This window comes from Aethalodelphis obliquidens, unplaced genomic scaffold (genome assembly GCF_003676395.1).
Source record: "Aethalodelphis obliquidens isolate GAN/ISIS:26980383/991018 unplaced genomic scaffold, ASM367639v1 scaffold47, whole genome shotgun sequence".
Lineage (NCBI taxonomy): Eukaryota > Metazoa > Chordata > Mammalia > Artiodactyla > Delphinidae > Aethalodelphis > Aethalodelphis obliquidens.
Genome location: NW_020837991.1, coordinates 3,572,951 through 3,595,345, shown reverse-complemented (window position 1 = coordinate 3,595,345; position 22,395 = coordinate 3,572,951). Strand labels below are relative to the sequence as shown.

Genomic DNA, 22,395 nt, shown 5'->3' with positions numbered 1-22,395 from the left:
TGTGGGTCATGTTGTTCCTCTTAAGATAGTGAGCACCCCAAGGGAAAGGACACTTAGTTTCCTTTTCACAGCATACTGCACGATGCCCTGTGCCAGCAGGCATGTGGTAAGGGGCAGGGAGGACCCATCAACTGCCTTGAATCTAGCTAGCTGTTAGATTCCTATCACTGATGACACATCTGACTGTCCACTTTCAGACACTCTCATCTTCAATAGTAGTCTTTTACCCTTGTTTTCTTTGTCTTGGCCTATAGCTTATTTTTTCTTATTATCACTATTTCCTTTACACGCCACTGCACTCACGTATGCTTTATGCTAGCCAAGATCTCTAAGTAAATTCAGTCAGCATCCAACGGGCACTCGCCCATCAGTTCTGCAGCTCACCCCTACGTGTCCCTTCCTCACACCTGCCCGATCCTGATGCCAGTGCTTCTCAGGTGGGCATTCCAGCACTTCTGGGAGGACTCAGCAATATGACAAAATGAAAAACACCACAGTGCACCTTTCTGGAATACCATTTTTCTCCTGAAAACTTGAAGGGAGTGAGTTGTGAGATTCAGTTTTCATTGGTAAGTGATTTAAAATATTTAAATAAATCAAATACATATTATGGAGGAGGACTGCAATTTCAAAAAAAAAATTAAGTTAAAACATGAGACTTTAAAATAAAGGTTCACAACTGGTAGGCTGCTGAGGGAACCCGCCAGTCGCCCAAGAGACACACATCACCGTCCTCAGAGAACAGCCTTAGAGAAGCACTGCTGCTGTGAGGCTGTCCTCAGCCCACTGGAGTTCTGCGCCTGTAACCAAGCACAGCCGGACTCCTGTGCTCCTCAAGGTCACGGGCTGTCTTATCTAGATTTGCTTCTCACACTGCAGGGGGTGCCTCGTACACAGCAGATACCCACTACGTACGGGCCGAATGACAAGACCACTGTGCATACTGGTCTCACTCCCGAGGCCATCCTTCTCTGTCCACTCTCCTCTTGTCCCCTTGCAGATACCGGTGACCAGTTAATTTTTGATTTAGTCCAGTGCCTAATGTACTGCTGGCATTCAGTAAATAATGATCAACAGTTTGGCATCTCAGTTTGAAAATCAGCAAATTAAGAGGAAAAAAACCTGTTGTCCACTGATTGTTGCCACAGGAATGGCTGCAGCTTGAGGGATGCTACTCTCCATGGTAACGGTAACCTGCCCTGGAAGCTTGGGGGGAAGTGACAAGGTGGAAGGTGGAGCAGGAGCAATGGGACGGCTAGGCACGGTGGGCTTCGGGGGCGGCTGCGAACAGAAAACCACACGACACAGATCAACAGCGTTTCCAGCGATGCCCTTCATTCCACACACGCGCACAAATCAAACCTGGAGAGCGCCAGGAAGGATGCCCGAAGCCTCACATGTTCTATCTCTTAGCATCACAGCCTCTCCATTGAGGTGCTGGCATTGCCATGTTACAGATGTGGAAACATACAAAGCAAGGCTAAGTCCCCTGCTTAGAGCCACACAGACAGTAAAAACTAGAACTGGGAATAAAGCCCAGATCTGTATGGCTCACAGCCCACATTCTTTCTTCTATACCGTGCCGCCTCCCAAGTTTGGCTGGAAGTAAACAAAACTCCCAGTAACTGACACATATCCATATGGTTAATACACAAGGCGATATTCTGATACACCCAAATTAGCAAGCTATCAAAACAAAACCTTGGAGAAGAGTGCCACTCCAAGATAAAAGCTACACTAGCATGCCCATAACTTGAAATAAAATCCACGTCAAAACGGGTACGAGAAAAGATCCTGTGATGCCAACTGCCCAGCGGCACGAGACTAGGCACTGCAGAACAGCGCAACTCTGAGTTACAGAGAGGAGCTGAACTGATAGGTCAAAAAGAAAAAGCTATGATCCTAGGATACAGCCTAAGACTCTGTGAGCACTGTCAGAAATACTAGCCAGTCTTTAGCTGTCGTTCAATGTGAAATTTTAAACCTCTCCATTACCTTCATAAGTCCCTCCGAAAATGAGAGTGGCACTGCTGGCGTCAGATGTGCTGGCGGGGCTGTCACTGTGACAGGTGTGCCCGATGCAACAGCATGGTGTGTAGACAACATCTGCACCTGTGGATAGGGCCTTACCACAACAGGCTCTTGCTTCTCTTCACGGGACTGTAGGGAGCTGCTGGAACCCACGTGCTCCCTGGCAGTGACTTCAGCATCTCGACTAGATTCATCGTTGACTAGTGAAGACATGAAGGGTGAAACAGCGTGTCATGCCCTTCCAATATCAAATAATATAACAGCACATGTAAGAGTGGCGCTTGCAGCTAAGTTGCAGGGTTGATAAACTGACCGCTTCCTTCTGAGATTTTCTTAACAAGGAAAATTTGGGCATCAAATTCCCCTGATGGAGAGCAAACTCGAAAGTCACACCTTTGGAACACGGGACTTGTTTTAAAGATTGTAATTTCCTACTCCTATGAACAAAGGGCCTGAAAACTATCTAGAATGACCTCAAATACTTGAAATTGTAATATAAGATAAAAGACAATTTCATTTAAAATATTTGTTTAAAAAGTTATAAAAACCTAATATTAAAAAGGTGACTTGGGGACTTCCCAGGCGGTCCAGTGGTTAAGAATCCATGCTTCCACTGCAGGGGGCACAGGTCTGACCCCTGGTCGGGGAGCTAAGATCCTGCATGCTGTGTGGTGCGGCATCCACCCCCCCCAAAAAAAGGTAACCAATTTCTCAGTCCAAATCCCTACAGAGTGAACAAGTAAAGCTCTATCATTATTACAATGCATGCACCCTTTGAGACTCAACAATTCCACTTGCGTGACTGTACCCTATAGATACACAGCATGTGTGTAAAATGACTCAGGTACAAGTTATCTGTTTCAGTATTTTTATACTAGCAAAGGAACCGAAAAACCTACATGTCCATCAATAGGGGACTGGTTAAATAAATTATGGTATACTCACACAACAGACTACCATGCAACTATAAAAATAAAACAAGAAAGCTTTTTAGGTACTCTTATGGGAAAATGTATAATATATATATATATATATAGTGAAAAAGATATATGAAAATACCAAGGTACAGAATAGAGAAAAAGTAAATAAAATACACACAAATATAAATACATTTGTATTTGAATATGGATAACATATCTCCAAAGCATCTTGTTTGCCTGAAAGGAAAGAAAGTGGATGAGTGGAGGACAGGAAGGAGAGATATTTTTCAGTGTATATTCTTTTTTCTTTTGGAATTTTGGACCATGAGAACACGTAACGTATTTAAAAATTAAGTTAAAAAAATCAAGGAACTGGGACTTCCCTGGTGGCGCGGTGGTTAAGAATCCGCCTGCCAATGCTGGGAACACGGGTTCGATCCCTGGTCCGGGAAGATACCACATGCCACGGAGCAACTAAGTCTGTGCGCCACAACTACTGAGCCTGTGCTCTAGAGCCCGTGCACCTAGGGCCCATGCTCCGCAACAAGAGAAGCCACCGCAATGAGAAGCCTGCGCACTGCAACGAAGAGTAGCCCCCACTCGTCACAACTACAGAAAGCCTGCGTGCAGCAACAAAGACCCAACGCAGCCAAAAATAAATAAAACTAAAAATAAATTTTAAAATGCTGTGAATTCAGAACACAATGATAAAAAATTTATTAAAATCAAGGAACTAATGTAATGAAAGAGGAGAGTCTGTGAAAATATTAATTTGCACTATCAGTTTCCCAAAACAACACTGACATTATTTTTCTGAACATAAAGATTATACTTACATAAAAAATTTTAATTACTTGGAAAACTATAAAGAAAGTAAAACTGCTCCCAAAGTCTATCCCCTAAAGGCACCAAGTTACTATTTTGGTAAAACGTCAGACACTTCTCAGCTCTTTAATCTTAGGTGGGTTTTTATTTACTTAACTTTTTATTTAACTATAACCTTCATAAAGACAAGTGTATAGCTCAATGAACTTTTACAAACGGAATACACCCGAGTTACCAGCCCCGAGATCAACAAGCAGAATGCTACTGCTTCCCCATAAACCCTCTGTTCAGCCTGATTCCAGTCACTGTACCGCCCAATGATACTCACTATGCTAACTTCTAAAACTATAGGTTACTGTTGTCTATTTTTGAACTTAAATATATATATATATATATATATATACTCGTAACAAATGTACCTGGTTCTTGTCTCTCTCACTTATAGGTATAAGATTTGTGCATATTATTACACGTAGCCATAGCTCCTTCATTCTCAGTACAGTATGCCATTGCTTGAATAAATCACAAATTACCCATTTTACTCACAGTTAGTTTTCAGGTTTTTTTTTACTATTATGAATAGGAATGCTAGTAATTATTCACGTGTATGACTTTTGGTGAACATTACCATTGCTATTGGATTCCACCTAAGAGTGGAATCGCTAAGTAATACAGAATATACACCGCATCATTTCAAAAGTGCTAAATGAAATTCTATTGAATAGATGTACTATACCTTTTTAAACCATTATATCATCGATGAGCAAAAATTTCCAAATTTTTGCTATTGTCAACAACTCTAGAATAAATATCCATATGTACTCTGAGTCCTTGTTCAATGATCTCCTCAGGAAAAAAAATCAGAAATTTTCTCTTGGAGGAAAAAAGTGCTGGGAGAAAAGATGAACATATTTTATATTCTGCTATACATTGACCCTTCTCCTAGGTCATTCAGATTTTTAAAAATTTTTGATTTTTAAAACCGCTTTATTGAGGTATAACTTGCATACAATAAAATGGCTATTCTAAAGAGAGTTCAATGATTTTTTTTTTTTTACATTCTCACCAACAAGTTAGGAGCAGAATGGCTGGGTCAAATGGTAAACTTCATATGAAACTGCCGAAGTACTTTCCAAAGTGGTTGTATTATCTCATGTTCCCACCGGCAGTGTATTAGCGGTCCAGTTGTTCCTCATCCTCACGGATTCTTGACACACAGATATTCTAGTGGGTGTGTACTGGGTATCTCATTGTGGTTTTAATTAACATTTCCATGCTGACTGGTAATGTTGAACTTCTTTTTATGTGACCATAGGCCATTCATATACATCTTCCTTTGTGAAGTATATGTTCGTATCTTGTCCATTTTTAATCAATCAGGTTTATTAACTGAGGTACAATTTACATATAAAATCTAATTTTTTGTATAAAACTAAATTTTCACAAATGTATTCAGTACTGTTATCACAACACAATCATGACATAGAACATTTCCCTTACTCTAACAAGTTCATTCATGCCCCTTTGCAGACAATTCCCTCCCTCCCACCCCTACTCCTTAGAAACCACTGATCTATTGATGGTTCTATCACCACTGCTTTATCTTTTCTGGAATTTCATAGAAATAGAACCACACAGTATGTGGTCCTTTGGGTCTGGCTTCTTTCTCTCAGTAAAATGCTTTGGACGTTCATCCACGTTACTGTTTATAATGCTAGTTTGCTTCTTTTTACCACTGAGTAGTATTCCACTGTATGGATTAAACCAAACTTTGCTTATCCAGTCACCAGTTGATAAAATCTGGGTTCTTTCCAGGGTTTGGCTATTATGAATAACGCTTCTATGAACACTGAAGGAGAAGTCACTGTATGTGTGACACACATTTTCATTTATCTTGGGTAAACACCTAGGAATGAGACTGCTGGGTTGTATGGTAAGCTTATGTTAAATTTTTTAACACACTGTGCCAAACTGCTTACCAAAGTGGCTGGATTACTTTGCATTCCCACCAACGCATGGGTTCTGCTTGCTCGAGAAACACGTCAAAACTTGGTATTGTCAGTCTTTTTGTTTTAGTCATTCTAGTGGGTAGATAGTAGTTTCTCACTGTGGTTTTAATTTGCATTGCCCTGAGGAGTTAATACAGTTGAATATCTTTTGCGTTTATCTGGCCTTTATATAGCATCTTTGGTAAAGTGTCTATTCACATATTTCATCCCTTAAAAACAAACAAACAACAAAAAAACACAAGCTGTTTGCCTTTTTTGCTATTGAGTTACAAGTTTTTTATATATTCCAGATGTAAGTCCTTTGCTGACACATTTATCACAAATGTCTTCTCTCATTTGGTAGCTTGCCTTTTTATTTTACTAACAGTGTCTTTTGCAGAGCAGTCATTTTTAATGTTGATGAAGTACAGTGTATTAGTTGCCTCCTTTATAATCAATGCTTTTCGTGCCCTAAGCAATTTTTACTTACTCTAAGGTAACAAACAGTTTCTCCTATATTTTCTTTTAGAAATTTTAAGTTTTATACTTAGGTCCATAATTATACATTTCGAGTTAATTTACGTGCACAGTGGAAGTAAAGGTCAAGGTTTACTTTTTTTCATATGGATATTCTGGTGTTCTGGCATTATTTTGTTAAAAAGACTATCATTCCCCTATTGAATTATCTATGTACTTTTATCAAAAATCAATTGACCATTATGTGTGGGTCTATTTCTGGATCCTCTAGTTTGTACCAATCATCCAGTGATTTATGCTAATATCACATTGTCTTGAGTAGTGCAGCTTTATACCAAGTCTTTAAGTAAGGCAGTGGAGTCCCCCAACTTTCTTCTTTTTTGTCTAAATTGCTTTGGCTATTCTAGGTCCTTTGGTTTTCACATAAATTTTAGATTTAATTTTAGATTCAACTTTTAGAAAAGTACCTGATGTGAATTTGATTAGGATTCATTTGAATCTACAGATCCCTTTGGGTAAAGGAAAGGGTCTTTAACTTCTCTCAGCAATGTTTTACATCATTTTCTAAGCCCGGGTCATACACATGTTTTGTTAACTTATTCCTAAGTATTTTATGGGTTGTTTTTTTTTAATGATACTGTAAATGACATTTTTAAAATTTCACTATTCATTACTAGTATTTAGAAATATAATTGATTTCTGTACACTGAACTTTTATCCTGCAACCTTTAGTAATTTCACTTATTAGTTCCAACAGCTTTTAAAAAACATTTAGTATTTTCTGTATACGTGATGCTTGTGAATAAAGAGTTTTACTTCTGTCTTTCCCTTATCAACAGATTTTTTACCTTCCCCACTGCCCAGATTTTCCCCTAATTAAAATTTTAAAGGAAATGGACAATTTCATAACTTTCCTCCAAACCTATCTGTCCAGGAAGACTTTGATTTTTGACACTTTCATTTAAGATATAAGGCACTGACCATTTTCCACTAAGCTCTTTTTGCAACTATGTATCGTTTCCTTCTAGGTATTTGAAGTTGTTTATTTTTATCAGAAAAGAACCTTGAAGCAGTAGTTAAGAGAATGGTTGTAATCTATACTTCTGTACTGTGAACATGTACTTGAAATCCTGACATGCGTAGGATCCCAAATTACTTCTTCCAATAAGAGCACCAGGAAATATAGAAAAACATCTAACTACTTAAGGAAAACTTTTATTTTCTTTTTAAGAGCAACTGAAGGAAAACAACATACACATTTCAGAAGTAAAATTATAGACAATTTGGGTCTAAGTCAATGATTTCCTTCTCAACAAAGTCTGAGGGCAATTATTGCTAATTGATACCCTTTTTAATGAGCAGTATAATTCTCGCAAATAGATGTTCAAAAATATTCTCTTTTGGGGTTTCCCTGGTGGCGCAGTGGTTGGGAGTCTGCCTGCCGATGCAGGGGACGCGGGTTCGTGCCCCGGTCCGGGAAGATCCCACATGCCGCAGAGCAACTAAGCCTGTGTGCCACAATGACTGAGCCTGCGCTCTAGAGCCTTCAAGCCACAACTACTGAGCCTGCGAGCCACAACTACTGAAGCTGATGCGCCTAGAGCCCACGCTCCGCAACAAGAGAAGCCGCTGCAGTGAGAAGCCCGTGCACCACAATGAAGAATATCCCCCGCTCGACACAACCAGAGAAAGCCCGCGTGCAGCAACGAAGATCCAACGCAGCCAAAAATAAATAAATAAAATAAATAAATTAAAAATGGATTTCTATTAAAAAAAATTCTCTTTAGCTATGCTCCTTTAAATTATTCGGTTGTGGGGATTCCCTGGCACGCCAGTGGTTAGGACTTGGCGCTTTCACTGCTGTGTCCTGGGTTCAATCCCTGGTCAGGGAACTAAGATCCCGCAAGCCATGCAGCTTGGCCAAAAAAAAAAAAAAATTCTGCTGTGAATTCATACAAAAGATAAAACACTGTCAAAAATCTGTGGCGCTATAAGAATTTGTTAACCTCTACCCTGTAGCAAGGATAGCACATATAAAGAAGCATGGACAGATAGGTCCTGGCCTTCATTCTAGGAGGAGGCCCGACCTTGCGTTGCTGTGGATGATGGAGTCAGTAAAGACTTCCCAGAGAAAGTGACATCTGAGAGGAAACCTCAAGGAAGAACAAAGAATTAGCCAGATAAATAAGTGTGCAAAGGAAGAAGAAAGATTGTGGCAAGCAAACAAACAAAACAAAACTGGACTGTGTAAAGTCCCAAGGTCAAGAAGGCTGAGAACTTATCATCTGTTCAGAAAATATGAGCAGCTACTATTAAGGAGGAGGAATAAAGTAGCTTCAAGTTACTTTAAGTCTAAAGAGAACTAAAATAAGTTTGTAACAAAAACTAAGTTGCCAGGAAGGAGGCGAAGCAATAGGAAGGAGGCCACAGCTCACAGGTGACAGACAAAGAACAATTAAACACCATGCCTGAGTTTCTGGTTTGAGCAATAAGTAGATGGTAAGTACCGTTTACCATGATGAGGAACATAGAAATCAGGCTGTAAAGAAAGAGGAATAAAAAAAGAAGTACCTTACTTCACTTCGCAATGCCACCTTTCCACTCGATACACAGAATACAGAATTATTTGAAGGAGTAACTCAACTTCAGCACTGCTGATGGACTAGATACTTCGCTGTGGGGGTGGGGGCTGTCCTGCTTAACGTCGTGTATTTAGCAGCATCCCGGGCCTCTAAATATCCAAGAGCACCCCCTACTTGTGACACCTCAAAGTGTGCCGAGACGTCGCCAAATATTCCCTGGGGGGCAAAATCATCACCAGCTGAGGCCACTGATCTTCAGCATTCAAAGAGTATACGACTAAAAACCAAGTTGCATACATGTGCGTATACACATCTTTTAAAAATCTCTTTTCCTATACAGTAAGCTCCTGAAAGGCAAGACCTACGCCTTACACACCTTTGCATTCCTCATGGCATTATTATTACACCTCTGGGCCTTAATTAAATAAAAACACATTAATACATTAAAAAAAATGTTCTTGTAGGCGTGCTTCACTGTAAGTTTCATGTACACTCTGTACCTGTGAATCAAGTGGTTAAAACAGGAAGAAAGAAAGCCCTATTTAAATTAGAACTGTAATATATCCATTTTTCAAATTTGATAACCTAGTATTTACTAAAATCCCACAAAGAATTTGCTAATTTTTAAATTAGAAAACTGGCAATATTTTTAAAGCAGGAAGCAATATAGAAAAATATCACACATCTCACCTGTTGCAGCTGGGTTTATCAATCCTGCAGAACCACTGTTGGCTATCTGTGAAGGAGCCTGGCTTAGCCCGGTGGAGGGGGTTCCTAACCGAGGAAACTGTTGAGAACTCATTTCCACCTGCAGTGCATAGGCATATGGTTATTACTGGATTCTGATATTAGAATCAATGAGAAAGTAAAGCATTTTTAGTACCTACATCTCCCCTTAGAAAAGCAAATGTAGCATCATCTATCTAAAATGATACTTGTTTTCAATATACAGTGCAGAAATGGTGTAAACTGTTTAAGCTTTTGATGTACATAGGTTCAATTAATGGTAAAATCGTTTATGTGGTGCTGGGGGATATTATGACACCGCCCCCCAATACCTGTGGATTGCCACAAAAGTCGGCACTGCATTGTGTATAACATCCACGTGACAGATCTTAACACAATATATATACTTCTGTGTAAAGTTTCAAGGCAAATGGCATGTGCCTTTGAAAGACTTAAGCCTCACACCAAGGTGAACAGAACTGTCATCAGTGTGTCACAGGAGGAATCGGAGGCAGATGCCCTGTCCTAAGAAGGGATCAGATACCTTCCATCAAGACCTGATCCGAAAGGAATTCTCAAACGCTTTCCTGCACAGGCCTCCATTGACGGATTTCTCCCCCGCCCCTTTCACAGAGCCCCACTGAGCCAAAGGGAACCGAGACCTTCACCACTTTCCCTAAAATCGACCCCCACTCCTCCTTCAGGAGCCGATATCCCCGATACGCCCGCAATCCTGCCCCCACCCTGAAGTCCCCCGCTGAGATCAGAGAACACAGGTCTCCAGACACTCCGGGTCTCTGAGACTCCATCCCTGGGGAAGGGGCAGGCGTTCTGAGGAGCCCCGGGACCAGTGTGCCCTTTACCTGCCGCCGCCCGCCGCCCGCCCCTCCCGATTCCACATCGCCGGGCTGGGGGTGCCGCGGAGGACCCATCTCGGTGGCAGCGCTGGGCTCCGAGGTCGCGGGGACGACTCGTGCCGCAGCGCGCCTTGGGCCCGCCGCTGTCCAGCCCCGCCGGCCCCGCTCACCCCCGCTGCCCGGCTGCCGCTGCGCTCCAGTCCTCTTCCCCCGAACCTGCCCCTACCTCCTCCGCCCGCCCATTGGCCCCACGCCGGGCGCGTCAGTCCGGGGCCCGCACCAATCCAACGCTGCCTGCGCGCTGAGATCCCGCCCCACCCTCCCGCCGACTGCCAGCCAATCAGGCGCGAGCCTCGCCGGGGCAGCCCAAACCTCTCGAGGCTGAGCCAATGGCAGAGGCAGACAAGCGCCGCAGGCGAAAGGGGCGGGGAGCTCGGAGGCCCCGCCTCGGTCAGGGTCTGAAAGCGGCGGGCGCAGGGCCCGGATGTGGAGAGTCACTTTAAACTGCTCCAGGAGCCAAACTCCCTGGGCCGCCCGCCCGCCCGCGCTCCCCCGGCCTCTCAGCTTCCCCGCCAAGGCCCACGCCCGCCACGCCCCCACGCCCGAATCAGCCCAGCCCTCCCGACGCCTCTCCCTTCCTTGCCACAGGACACCCGGCCTCTGCCGCCGGCCCAAAAGCCGTGCTCAGCTCGCGAAAGAGCTCAGGTTTGCGCCGCAGGAGACGAGGGACCGCTGCCCTTCCCCGGGGACGCGCAGCGGGAAGGACGCTGCAGCCCGGCTCGGCCGCCCCGCCCCCTCGTCTCCTCCCCTCTCCTCCCCTCCGCTCCCAGGCGCCCGTCCCGCCATTACCTGAGTGCTGCGCCGAGTGGCCGCCGCGCCGCCTCGAGCTCGCTCTCGTGCGCTCTCCGCCTGTGGAGCCGGCGTCCTCGGGCTCCCGGACCCGCCGCTGCCGCCGAGGCGCTAGCACTCTGCCCCCCACCCCTCAGCCCAGCGCCGCTGCTTCCGCCGCCGTAACGAGCCTCTGACCCATTGGCTGGGGTAGGCCCCGCCCTCCTCCGGAGAAGCCAGTCACTGCTCAGTGTGAGCGGAGAGCGGACGGGCCTGCCCCTCGGGGGCCGCTGAGGCCTCTGGGAAATGTAGTCCCAGATGCCGAGAGGGCGGGCCTGGGCGGGGCGTCCGGGCGACCGGGCTGGGGCAACACACCCCTTTGCTGTGTAAAGTCGGTTCTGCATTTTCTCTTTGCCTAGTAAAAAGCTCATACCCTTTTGCCTCAGCTGACGCCACAAGGTTTCATTTTCCCGAGGGCGGTGCGGCGCGGGAAAAGGTAATGGAGGCTGACTGCAGCGGGCCGAAGGGGCTGCAGGCAGGGCCGAGGGCTTTCCTGACTGTTCTTGATGTCCCCACAGAGGCCACGGCCCGCAAAGCCTGAGCATCGTGGGAAGATCGGGTGGGCGGAACTGAAGCGACTCTATCGGGTTTGCGCCCGGCGCGCTGCGTCGGGAGCTGCACACCAGGCCGGACCCGCTCAGGAGCCGAGCACCTTCGGGTTAAAGCCGGCTCGGAGAGGGGCCTTTGGCGCAGGACTCCGGCACGGTGCACCTGCTCGGTTTTTCCAGATTACGAAGAAGCGGAGGGAGGCGGTGGTGTTTTGTTGTTTTGTTTGGGGTGGAGGGATGGAGTTTATACAGCTGCAGCAGACTTAGCCAAAGCTGCCGGAGCAAAATCTGAATCTGACAATAGAGTTAATGTCCCCCTCCTCCCTTCCCAGATGGTAATTTAGATCTGGAGTTTTGTGTTAAGAAATAAATGGGGCTCGCATCCCTTCTTCCTGTCGTGCACAGCTGTGTTCTTGCGAGGAAAAGAGTAGCGGGTGGCTACAAGAATGTCTCAAATACCCGCTCTCCTTCCTCAAGGCACTTTCCTTTCTCACACTCTTCCCTTCTCAAATTTCTCCTAAAAGTAACTGATGTGATATACCTTAGCCTCCTCTCTCCTTAGGCAGTCCATTCTGCTTCTGCCACTCTTCTCAGACTGCTCCCCAAAGTTGCCAGTGACCTACTCACCTCGCCCAATGGTCCTGGCTTAGTTCTCATCTTGTCTAGTTTACCAACAGTAATTCTTCCTTAAAATGTGCTTCCCTATGGGAAAAGAATCTGAAAAACAATAGATATATGTATATCTATAACTGAAGCACTTTGCTGTACACCTGAAACTAACACAACATCGTAAATCGGCTATGCTCAGAAAAAAAAATTACTCCCTTGGTCACCAGAACCACACTCTCTCCTGATTCTACTTCTGTCCCTATTAAGTTGCTTTCTACTTCTTCTTTCTCACATATACAGCACTCTCCAGCCCTCTCTCAATGCTCTACTATCTTTCTAACTAGTTTAGTGCACTCTCACAGTTTCAAATACTGTTCTCGAAAATGACTCCATATTTTGTCTGCGTGGTGATAAAGGTAACTCAAGATAACTCTCTCTTGAACTGTATACCTACAGTCCCACAAATATGTCTTACAAGCCCCTGAGACTTAACATAGCGTACACCTTCATTGATTTGCCTCACCTGTGTACTCCTCCCCCTTGTTTCTGGGTTTGGTTAATGGCATCACCATCTTCTCTGCCTTTGGTTTAATTCTTGTTGGTTTCCACTCTTCCATCTCCCAGGGTCACCCTATGGACCTCTGCACCTCCTTTCCAGTTGCTTCCGTAGCCTCGGCTCAACCTGTCATTAATTCCTGTCTGGATTATACGAACACTGCCTCACTCAAATCTCTTCCTACCCTCAACCTGTCCTCCGCAGGGTTCTTTTTCTAAAGCATTCCTCTGAATCTGTTCTTTCCATCCATGATGTTCCAATGACTTCAAAATCTATTCCAAACCCGTAAACCCAGTTCAAAGGCCTTAATAATTCAGTCCCTCCTACCTCTCAAGTATGGTTGAGCACTCTCTCAACCATAGTTTCCACCAGTTCTCCACACAGCTTGGCTTCCAGAGTTTTGCTCAAGCCTTGCCTTATATAGGCCTCACTCCTCAGCAGCTATGTAGCAGAGTGCTGCCATTTCTACAATGCCTAACTGCAAAGGAAATGATTTATCTTCTCCAAGAAGCCTTCCGTGAAATTCCTCTCTTTCCCCCCGCCCTACAGGATACTTCCGTGGACACTTCTTCGGTCCCTCTATTATAGTACTAATCTATCTACGATGTATTCTTCCTGGATTAGGCGGAGAGAGAAATTATTCATCTTTATATCTCCCATCAACAGGAAGGATTCAATAAATGTTTGCTGGGTATAATCACAAACACATCCGTAGTACATGAATGAAATCCGAATTTTCCTTAGTTACTAGAGACAGTCTCTGCTTTATTCACTTATGTCTCTAGTCCCTCACGTAGTGGATACTTGAAGGGAAATAGATGTTTCACCTATGGTTGTGTTGCTAGGATTTAGGATTCCCATCCCCTGAGCTTGGCATGCTGAAGACAGCCTTCTTGTACCCCAACCAGGCTGAACCTTCCACACTTCTGAGGTCTTCAAGCCCCCCTGCCAGTTGCAGGGGCTTATTAGTATCTTGGGTTCTTGGAGATAGTGTGCACAGAAGAGAGTTTGGATGGATTGAACAAAGACACCATCAGGCATAACATCTCCTGAGTGGTTACCAAGAGAACAAATAACTACCGCCCTCTGCCAACAAAGAGAGTAAGTTCTCAATGGAAGTGTCCTGTGGTGGTCAGTCAAATGTCAGTGGATGGTCTGCAGGTGTTGGTGAAGCTCTGTTTGGTCTCTGCTGCTGAACCCAGATGGTTCTCAACCTGAGCCTGGGTCGTCTAATGATACTGACTCTTTGGTTCCTCTAAGTCCAGATACTCCCCTTGGCCCAACTCCCCAGCCAGGGAAATATAGTCCCCTCCAGGTAACTCATCTGTAAAATGAAAGTACCGTTACTTATCTCAATCTTATTGTGTAGTTGTTAAAAGCTACACACGTAAAGGACGTGAAGCTTTTGAGCTCACTCACATTCATTGTTTTTATTATCTCCTTCTGGTTTATTACCTAGGCCAAACTCAGACTCTGTCTCCTCCAGAGTGTGTATGGTGGACAGACTCTAGGATGACCCCTCATGGTCCCCCTCCTGGGGTTCATGACCTTGTGTAATCTCTTTCCTTTGAATGTGGCAGGATCTGTGACATTCTTCTAATCAATAGAATATGGCAAAGGTGAGGAGATGTCACTTCCTTGACTGTATTATGTTATGTTTAGTTTTTAGCTAAATTTGAAACAATAGAGAAACATGATTTTGACACATTCAGGATATTTAACGAGCCAAGTTTTTTAAACTTGTTACAGCGAGTTTAAAAAGATAGTGATTGTCATACGACCCAGCAATCCCACTACTGGGCATATACCCTGAGAAAACCATAATTCAAAAAGAGTCATGTACCACAATGTTCATTGCAGCTCTATTTACAATAGCCAGGACATGGAAACAACCTAAATGTCCATCAACAGATGAATGGATAAAGAAGGTGTGGCACATATATACAATGGAATATTACTCAGCCATAAAAGGAAATGAAATTGAGTCATTTGTAGTGAGGTGGATGGACCTAGAGTCTGTCATACAGAGTGAAGTAAGTCAGAAAGAGAAAAACAAATACCATATGCTAACACATATATATGGAATCTAAAAAACAACAACAACAAGATGGTCATGAAGAACCCAGGGGCAAGATGGGAATAAAGATGCAGACCTACTAGAGAATAGACTTGAGGATATGGGGAGGGGGAAGGGTAAGCTAACCTGCCGACATTTTGATCTTGGACTTCCATTCTCCAGAACCGTGAGAAAATAAATTTCCACTGCTTAAGCCCTACAGTCTGTGATATTTTGTTATGGCAGCCCTAGCAAACTATGTACTGTACGTATACTACATATAGTAGAGTATTGTTTTGTGAAATTTTAGTTTCAGTTGTATGTATGTGCACTGGGTCTCAATGCAAGATGCATTTCTTATTATGGGTTGTAGGTCAAAATGTTTGAAAAACATTGAGCTGGAAGAAATGAAGGATTTTGCCTCCTAGTTCTGATATAAGCCAATTGAACTAAAACCGTATACTAGGCAAACCTGGAGAAACCTTAGCTCCACTTTTCCTGGGTAGGGCGCTAAGGAGAAGAAATGGGTTCCTTACGAAAATGACTCTAGAACAGTGTTCTGGAGTGGAGTCTGTGGACAGAATTTACAGGGGTGTGAACTTGGATAGGAAGAAGGTACATGTTTATTTTCACTAATGTCTACCTGAAAATTACCATTTCCTTCCACTGTAAATAGAAGTAACAGATTTTGGTAATATTCGCAGTACTTGTAACTTTGTCACCAATTAAAATCACGTATATTTTCATATCACATTACACAAACTCTATCTCAAAACGCAAATTGCAACCATTCCTATATTGAAAGTATATTAGTTTGTTATTTAATATATTAATAAAGGAGCACATGTATTACGATGCACAATTTTTTTTTTTTTTTTTTGCATTACACGGGCCTCTCACTGTTGTGGCCTCTCCTGCTGCGGAGCACAGGCTCCGGACGCGCAGGTTCAGCGGCCATGGCTCACGGGCCCAGCCGCTCCGCGGCATGTGGGATCTTCCCGGATTGGGGCGCGAACCCGCGTCCCGTGCATCGGCAGGCGTACTCTCAACCACTGCGCCACCAGGGAAGCCCACAAATTTGTTTTTTAAATATATTTTGATAATAACCTTGTTAGTATATAATTTCTTTCCCCAGGATCCCTAGGTATTTATGCATTTAAGAACATTTTTCTAAGAAGGATCCATAGGCTTCACAAGACTGTCAAAGGGGGTCTGTGACAGATAACGGGTTAAGAAAATCTCTACAGGTATATTTTTATAGACTCAGGTCCTGCCTCTGTTACATTTCATCTGAGTCCTTTCTTATCTGTTTCTTTCCACTTCCACTGTTTTGGTTATGACCAAGACTCTCCTAATGACCAGTTTCTTTTAACTGAGGACTTCTTTGGTTCTAACTTTGACTTGACTGACATCTTCCCAAAGGCTGCCTCTGTGTTTACACCTCTGCTCTTGCAGTGCAGCCCAAGGACAGTGGCCCTACCCTGACCCTCGGCCCAGGAAGCTGACCCACAGGGTTACAACTTCTGGACTGCTGAGGACCAGTGGGAAGGTGTCTTGGCCACCCAAGGCCACCCAAGGAGCTTGTGGCCATTAGAAATCCAGCTAATAACATCAGCAGCACAGAATGGGAAACCTTCAGTCCCAGGCCCTGTGGACCTGTTCCTGCCTCCTGAGGGTGTTTGACTTACTTTTGTGACCTCCCTCACTGCTTCATTTCTTATTTAGACTTCCAGCCCATGACCTGAATTTGTAGCCCCATACAAGGCCCTCCAGACCCAAGAGGTCCACATTTCCATTGCCCACCATCAGTGGCCATATGGAGCACGTCCATTCCCCACAGCGTGGAGTCTGCCAATTCACAGTAATTGGGATCTTCACTCCCTTTGTCTTCCACAAGCACACAGCACTCCCATTTTGGTTCACCCACCTGACCAACACTGGGGGGAATTCCACACTCCCACAAATAAAAGAATGATACCTTCCAGGGGTGGGCAAGGACCATACTAAATCTCCTTCCCTCCACCCCCTTTATGGGAGAGATCATCCACCTTGTGCTGCGGGGCCCTACTTGGCCATCATGTCAGTAGCACCCTCTGACCTCTAGAGGGAGCCCCGTGAATGACGAAGAGGAGCAGCTGTGAGCCTTCAGGGAATGGGGGGCTGGAACCTTGAATCACCAGCTGTCCTGGGGAATGGGGCTCATGTCTGGGCCACATATCCTAAGTTCACTGATGACCTTTAGTGTCCTTTGGGCAGGAATGCCCTACTTAATTTACTTTGTCTGTTCTGGCTCCCCACCCATCTCTGCCCACTGCCAACATTTATCTATTTGGGGGTCACGATTCTTTTTTTTTTTAAATCACTTTCATTTTTATTTATAATCGGAAAACAATTAGAAGTTAAAGGGGGAAGGTATCTACAAACAACAAGTGCTGGAGAGGGTGTGGAGAAAAGGGAACACTCCTACACTGTCAGTGGGAATGTAAATTGATACAGCCACTATGGAGAACACTATGGAGGTTCCTTAAAAAACTAAAAATAGAACTACCATATGAATCAGCAATCCCACTCCTGGGCATATATTCCAATAAAAACATGGTTTGAAAGGATACACGCACCCCAATGTTCATAGCAGCACTATATACAATAGCTAAGACACGTAAGCAACCTAAACGTCCATCGACAGAGGAACGGATAAAGAAGACGTACATATACACAATGGAATATTACTCAACCATTAAAAAGAATGAAATAATGCCACTTGCAGCAAGATGGGTGGACCTGGAGATTATCATACTGAGTAAAGTAAGTCAGACAAAGACAAATATCATATGATATTGCTTATATGTGGAATCTTAAAAAAAATGATACAGATGAACTTATTGACAAAACAGAAACAGACTTACAGACTTAGAGAATGAACTTATGGTTACTGGGGGTGGGGGGAGGGATAGATTGGGAGTTTGGGACTGACATGTACACACTGCTATATTTAAAATAGATAGCGGCCGGGCGCGGCCCGGCGCTTCACTCGCGCTGCAGACCCCGCCTTGAGTGCGCAGCTCTCCGGCCCGCGTGAACGCTTCCCCCAGACACCACCACCCTTTGGAATGGCCAGCAGGGGACCTGCCTACGGCCTGAGCCGGGAGGTGCAGCAGAAGATTGAGAAACAATACGATGCAGACCTGGAGCAGATCCTGATCCAATGGACCACCGCCCAGTGCCGCAAGGATGTGGGCCGGCCCCAGCCTGGGCGCGAGAACTTCCAGAACTGACTGAAGGATGGCACGGTGCTGTGTGAGCTCATTAATGGGCTGTACCCCGAGGGGCAGGCCCCAGTGAGGAAGACCCAGTCCTCCGCCATGGCCTTCAAGCAGATGGAGCAGATCTCCCAGTTCCTGCAAGCAGCCGAGCGCTACGGCATCAACACCACTAACATCTTCCAGACTGTGGACCTCTGGGAAGGAAAGAACATGGCCTGTGTGCAGCGGACACTGCTGAACCTGGGTGGGCTGGCGGTAGCCCAGAGCAATGGGCTCTTCTCTGGAGATCCCAACTGGTTTCCCAAGAAATCCAAGGAGAACCCTCGGAACTTCTCAGACGACCAGCTGCAGGAGGGCAAGAATGTGATTGGGTTACAGATGGGGACCAACCGCGGGGCATCTCAGGCAGGCATAACCGGCTACGGGATGCCACGCCAGATCCTCTGATCCCACCCACAGCCCTGCCCCCGCCTGCCATGAATGGTTAATATATATATATGTGTGTGTATATATATATATTTTAGCAGTGACATTCCCTGAGAGCCCCTGGAGCTCTCACACTCCCCTCTGCCAGGGTTGGGGCCTGGCCTGTCTCCTCTGAGGGTGCCTGACAGTGGCCTCCCCACTGTGCTTACTAATACATTCCCTTCTCCAAATCCACCAAAATTGGACCAACTGGCCTCTTTTCCCCAGGACCAAAATTAGGGGGGCATCACCCCCTCTCCCCACCATACCTCTTCTCTTTCTCTCTGGCCTCTCTTCCCCTGAGCCCTGTGCCCTAATCCATTCGTTGGCTGGGAGTCAGGGATGCTGCCTAACGGCCTTCTCCCCACAAGTACGCCTCGCCTACAGCTGTGGCTGCAGGGACTTAATTTATAGGGAGGGGTCTGTGGCGGCTGCTCCCCCAGCCCCAACTGGACTGCACTCACCACGCTTCTGAGGCAGCCTGCCCTGGCAGAGGCCTTCAGGCCTCTCATTTTACATTCCCCTCTCTGTGGCTAAGGGGTGGGGGTGAGGGGACCAGGGAGGGAAGGCTGCCCACCATGGGCTGGGGCTTGAAGAATCTGAGTTTGATGATTTAAATAAAGAATCTGTCTTTTTTTTTTAACAAAAATTAAATTAAAAAATAAAATAAAATAGATAACCAACAAGGACCTATTGTAAAATAAATAAATAAATCATAAAAAAGGAAGAAAATAAAATAAGGTATCATGTTTTACAACAACATTTTAAAATCAAATATGATTAGATGGCAAGATTTATACTCCAAATATTATAATAGGACGTTGAGAGAAATTAAGGAAGGCTTAAAGGAGGTACATGCCATCTCCATGGACTGGAAGACTCAACTTGAAAACCTCTTATTCTCTCCAAAGTGATAGAGACTCACTACCATCCTGGTCAAAATCCCAGCAGGTTTTTATCCCCGCTGTGTGTGTGACTGTTATAACAAGCTTGTTATAACAAGCTGATTCTAAAAATTTTTTTTGTTGTGGTAAAATATATATAACAAAATTTACCATTTTAACTGTTTTAAAGTATACAATTCAGTGGCATTAAGTACACTCGCAATGGTGTTTGGATAGATTCTTGACTGCTCAGGCTAGCCTGACCTCACCATCAGGACCCAAGCACTCCCTTAAAGGAGACTCTGGATTTTAGCAAAGGGGTGCAGTGGGTGTATCTAGAAAGCAACCAGTCTGGGACAAATGTATCTATCTAATCTCATCCAGGCTTCTGTCTAGGAATAAACAATGCTCTGCATCATGGTTAGCTTTAGTTTTTCCCTTTAAGCTGACTGTTGGAAGCACTTCACCACTATGTTCTTTTTTTTCTCACTTTTTTATTTAGGAATATTTCAAACACATCGAAGAGTTGACAGTATTGCATAATGAACATCTAGATTCCACCCACCTAGATTTAACAATTTGCAACATTTTGCACAACAATTTTTAACATCAGCTTTCTTTATGCTCTCACCCATCCTCTCATGTGTGATTGTGTTTGTCGACACCCGCTTTTTTCCTCCTAGACCATTGGAAAATAAGTTCAGGCATCAAGACGCTTCACCTTAAAATGCTTCAGTATGAATTTCCTAAGAATAAGAACTTTCTCCTACAAAACTTTAATACCCCAAGTGAGAAAAAATATTTTTTATATAGTAGTGTATATATGTCGATCCCATTCTCCCAATTCTTCACACACACCCCTTTCCCCCTTGGTGTCCGTATGTTCGTTCTCTATGTCTGTGTCGCTATTTCTGCTTTGCTAATAGGTTCATCTGTACTATTTTTCTAGATTCCACATATGAGCGTTAATATACGTTATTCGTTTTTCTCTTCCTGACTTACTTCACTCTGTATGACAGTCTCTAGGTCCATCCACGTCTCTGCAAATGATGGAGCCTCAGTTCTTACAAAGGGGTTTCCCTGGAGACTCCTGACAAGTACCATCAATTCTGTCTAATATGAACGACAATCCTTTCTAGTACCAAACATATTCCTAACAATACAGTATTGACACTGTCTCTACCCAGCACAATGTGTATCATATTGAAAAGTACCCCTCCTGATATTAGAAGTAATTGGCAGCCCCTATAACCCAGAGCCTGCTGAAATTATTCACACTTGCGATCCTAAAGGTGTTTAGCCTGCCTGCTGACCCTGCCTCGCCCATTCCTTCCCCCAGGAACCACAATAAAAACTCTTGCCCATATTATACCCTTGTTCTGTCTGCCTCCTGGCTAACCCTCCTGCTTCCCATGTGGCCCTGCATGGTGAGGCACGTCCCCTCCTCTGGGAATTGTGAGAAACCGTCTTTTCAATGGCAATTGTTTTCTGATCTGTTGGCCTCACCATACCTGAATAATAGTTAAACCTACATTTGAAAACAATTATGCAGTTTACAGTTAAGGGAAGGTATGGTAACATCTCAAATGAATGTTAAACGTAGAAGTTGCAGATCTGTGTAGGTGAATCAAGGGAGAATTGCAATGGCCTGTCCAGTACTAGATTAAATTAAGTTAAATTCCTCCCAAGACTAAATGGTAAAATGAGATTCAAAGTCAATGACTATAATACATGCCGATTTATCAGGTAAAGAGATCATTTAAAAGAGAAAAAGCAGAACTAATCACTTGATTTCCTTACTTGTAAAAGGGCAATTTAACTACTTCCCCAGCAGTCTTCAGATTTTCCTTATTTTAAGAGCAGTATAGGGACTTCCCTGGTGGTGCAGTGGTTAAGAATCTGCCTGCCAATGCAGGGGACACAGGTTCGAGCCCTGGTCCGGGAAGATCCTACATGCCGCAGGGCAACTAAGCCCATGTGTCACAACTAGTGAGCTTGCGCTGTAGAGCCTATAAGCCAAAACTACTGAGCCTGTGTGTCACAACTACTGAAGCCCGCGTGCCTAGAGCCCGTGCTCCACTACAAGAGAAGCCACTGCAGTGAGAAGTCCACGCACGGCAAGGAAGAGTAGCCCTGGCTTACCGCAGCTAGAGAAAGACTGCGTGCAGCAGCAAATACCCAGAGCAGCCAAAAATAATTAATTAAAAAAAAAAAAAAAGAGCAGTACAGAGCATGGCATCTATTTCCATCCAGATATGTGTGTCACTTACAGATTCAACATAATCTGTTTCAAAATCTCAGCTGCCCCCCCGAAATTGACAAACTAAAATTTATACGGAAATGAAAGGGACTCAGAATAGCCAAAGCTATCTTAAAAAGAAAGAAGTAGGAGGACTTGCACTTCCTGATCTCAAAACTTGCTACAAAGCTACAGTAATCAAATAGTGTGGTACTGGCATAAAAATATACATATTGGTCAATGAAAAAGAATTGAGAATCTAAAAATAAACCCTCACATTGATGATCAACTGATTTTCAAAAAGGGTGCCAAGATAATTCAATGGGGGAAAGAATAATCTTTTCAATGAATGGTGCTACAACACTGGATAACCTCATGCTAAAGAATAAAGTTGGACCCTTTGCTTACATCATACACAAAAATTAACTCCAAATGGATTATATACCTAAAAATAGAGCTAAAACTATAAAACTTTTAGAAG

At 44.2% G+C, this 22,395-nt stretch overlaps 1 protein-coding gene, 1 long non-coding RNA gene and 1 pseudogene across 8 annotated transcripts in view; 2 read left to right on the top strand and 1 right to left on the bottom strand.

The window, feature by feature from the left end:
• SAP130 (Sin3A associated protein 130) overlaps positions 1 to 11,423 on the bottom strand; it is a 75,437-nt gene extending 64,014 nt beyond the window's left edge. For 2 of the 6 annotated variants that reach the window (XM_027082494.1, XM_027082495.1), the window contains exons 1-4: positions 11,256 to 11,423; positions 9,514 to 9,631; positions 1,996 to 2,231; positions 1,123 to 1,281 (exon numbers count right to left, since the gene is read on the bottom strand). In XM_027082494.1, the coding sequence (XP_026938295.1) occupies positions 1,123 to 1,281; positions 1,996 to 2,231; positions 9,514 to 9,625 (507 nt within the window). In that variant the 5' untranslated portion in view covers positions 9,626 to 9,631; positions 11,256 to 11,423. Of the gene's footprint in view, positions 1 to 1,122; positions 1,282 to 1,995; positions 2,232 to 9,513; positions 9,632 to 10,412; positions 10,497 to 11,255 lie in introns of those variants that run through there. The other 4 variants (XM_027082496.1, XM_027082499.1, XM_027082497.1 and 1 more) reach the window with 4 other exon arrangements.
• Positions 11,424 to 11,545: 122 nt separating this feature from the next.
• On the top strand, positions 11,546 to 12,239 carry LOC113607283 (uncharacterized). Its single transcript, XR_003427862.1, has 2 exons — positions 11,546 to 11,730; positions 11,813 to 12,239. It is a non-coding gene; the product is annotated as an uncharacterized LOC113607283 (long non-coding RNA).
• A 5,861-nt stretch (positions 12,240 to 18,100) lies between these two features.
• LOC113607281 (transgelin-2 pseudogene) lies at positions 18,101 to 19,254 on the top strand (annotated as a pseudogene). Its single transcript, XR_003427861.1, has one exon. The product of XR_003427861.1 is annotated as a transgelin-2 pseudogene (transcript).
• The last annotated feature ends 3,141 nt before the right edge of the window (positions 19,255 to 22,395 follow it).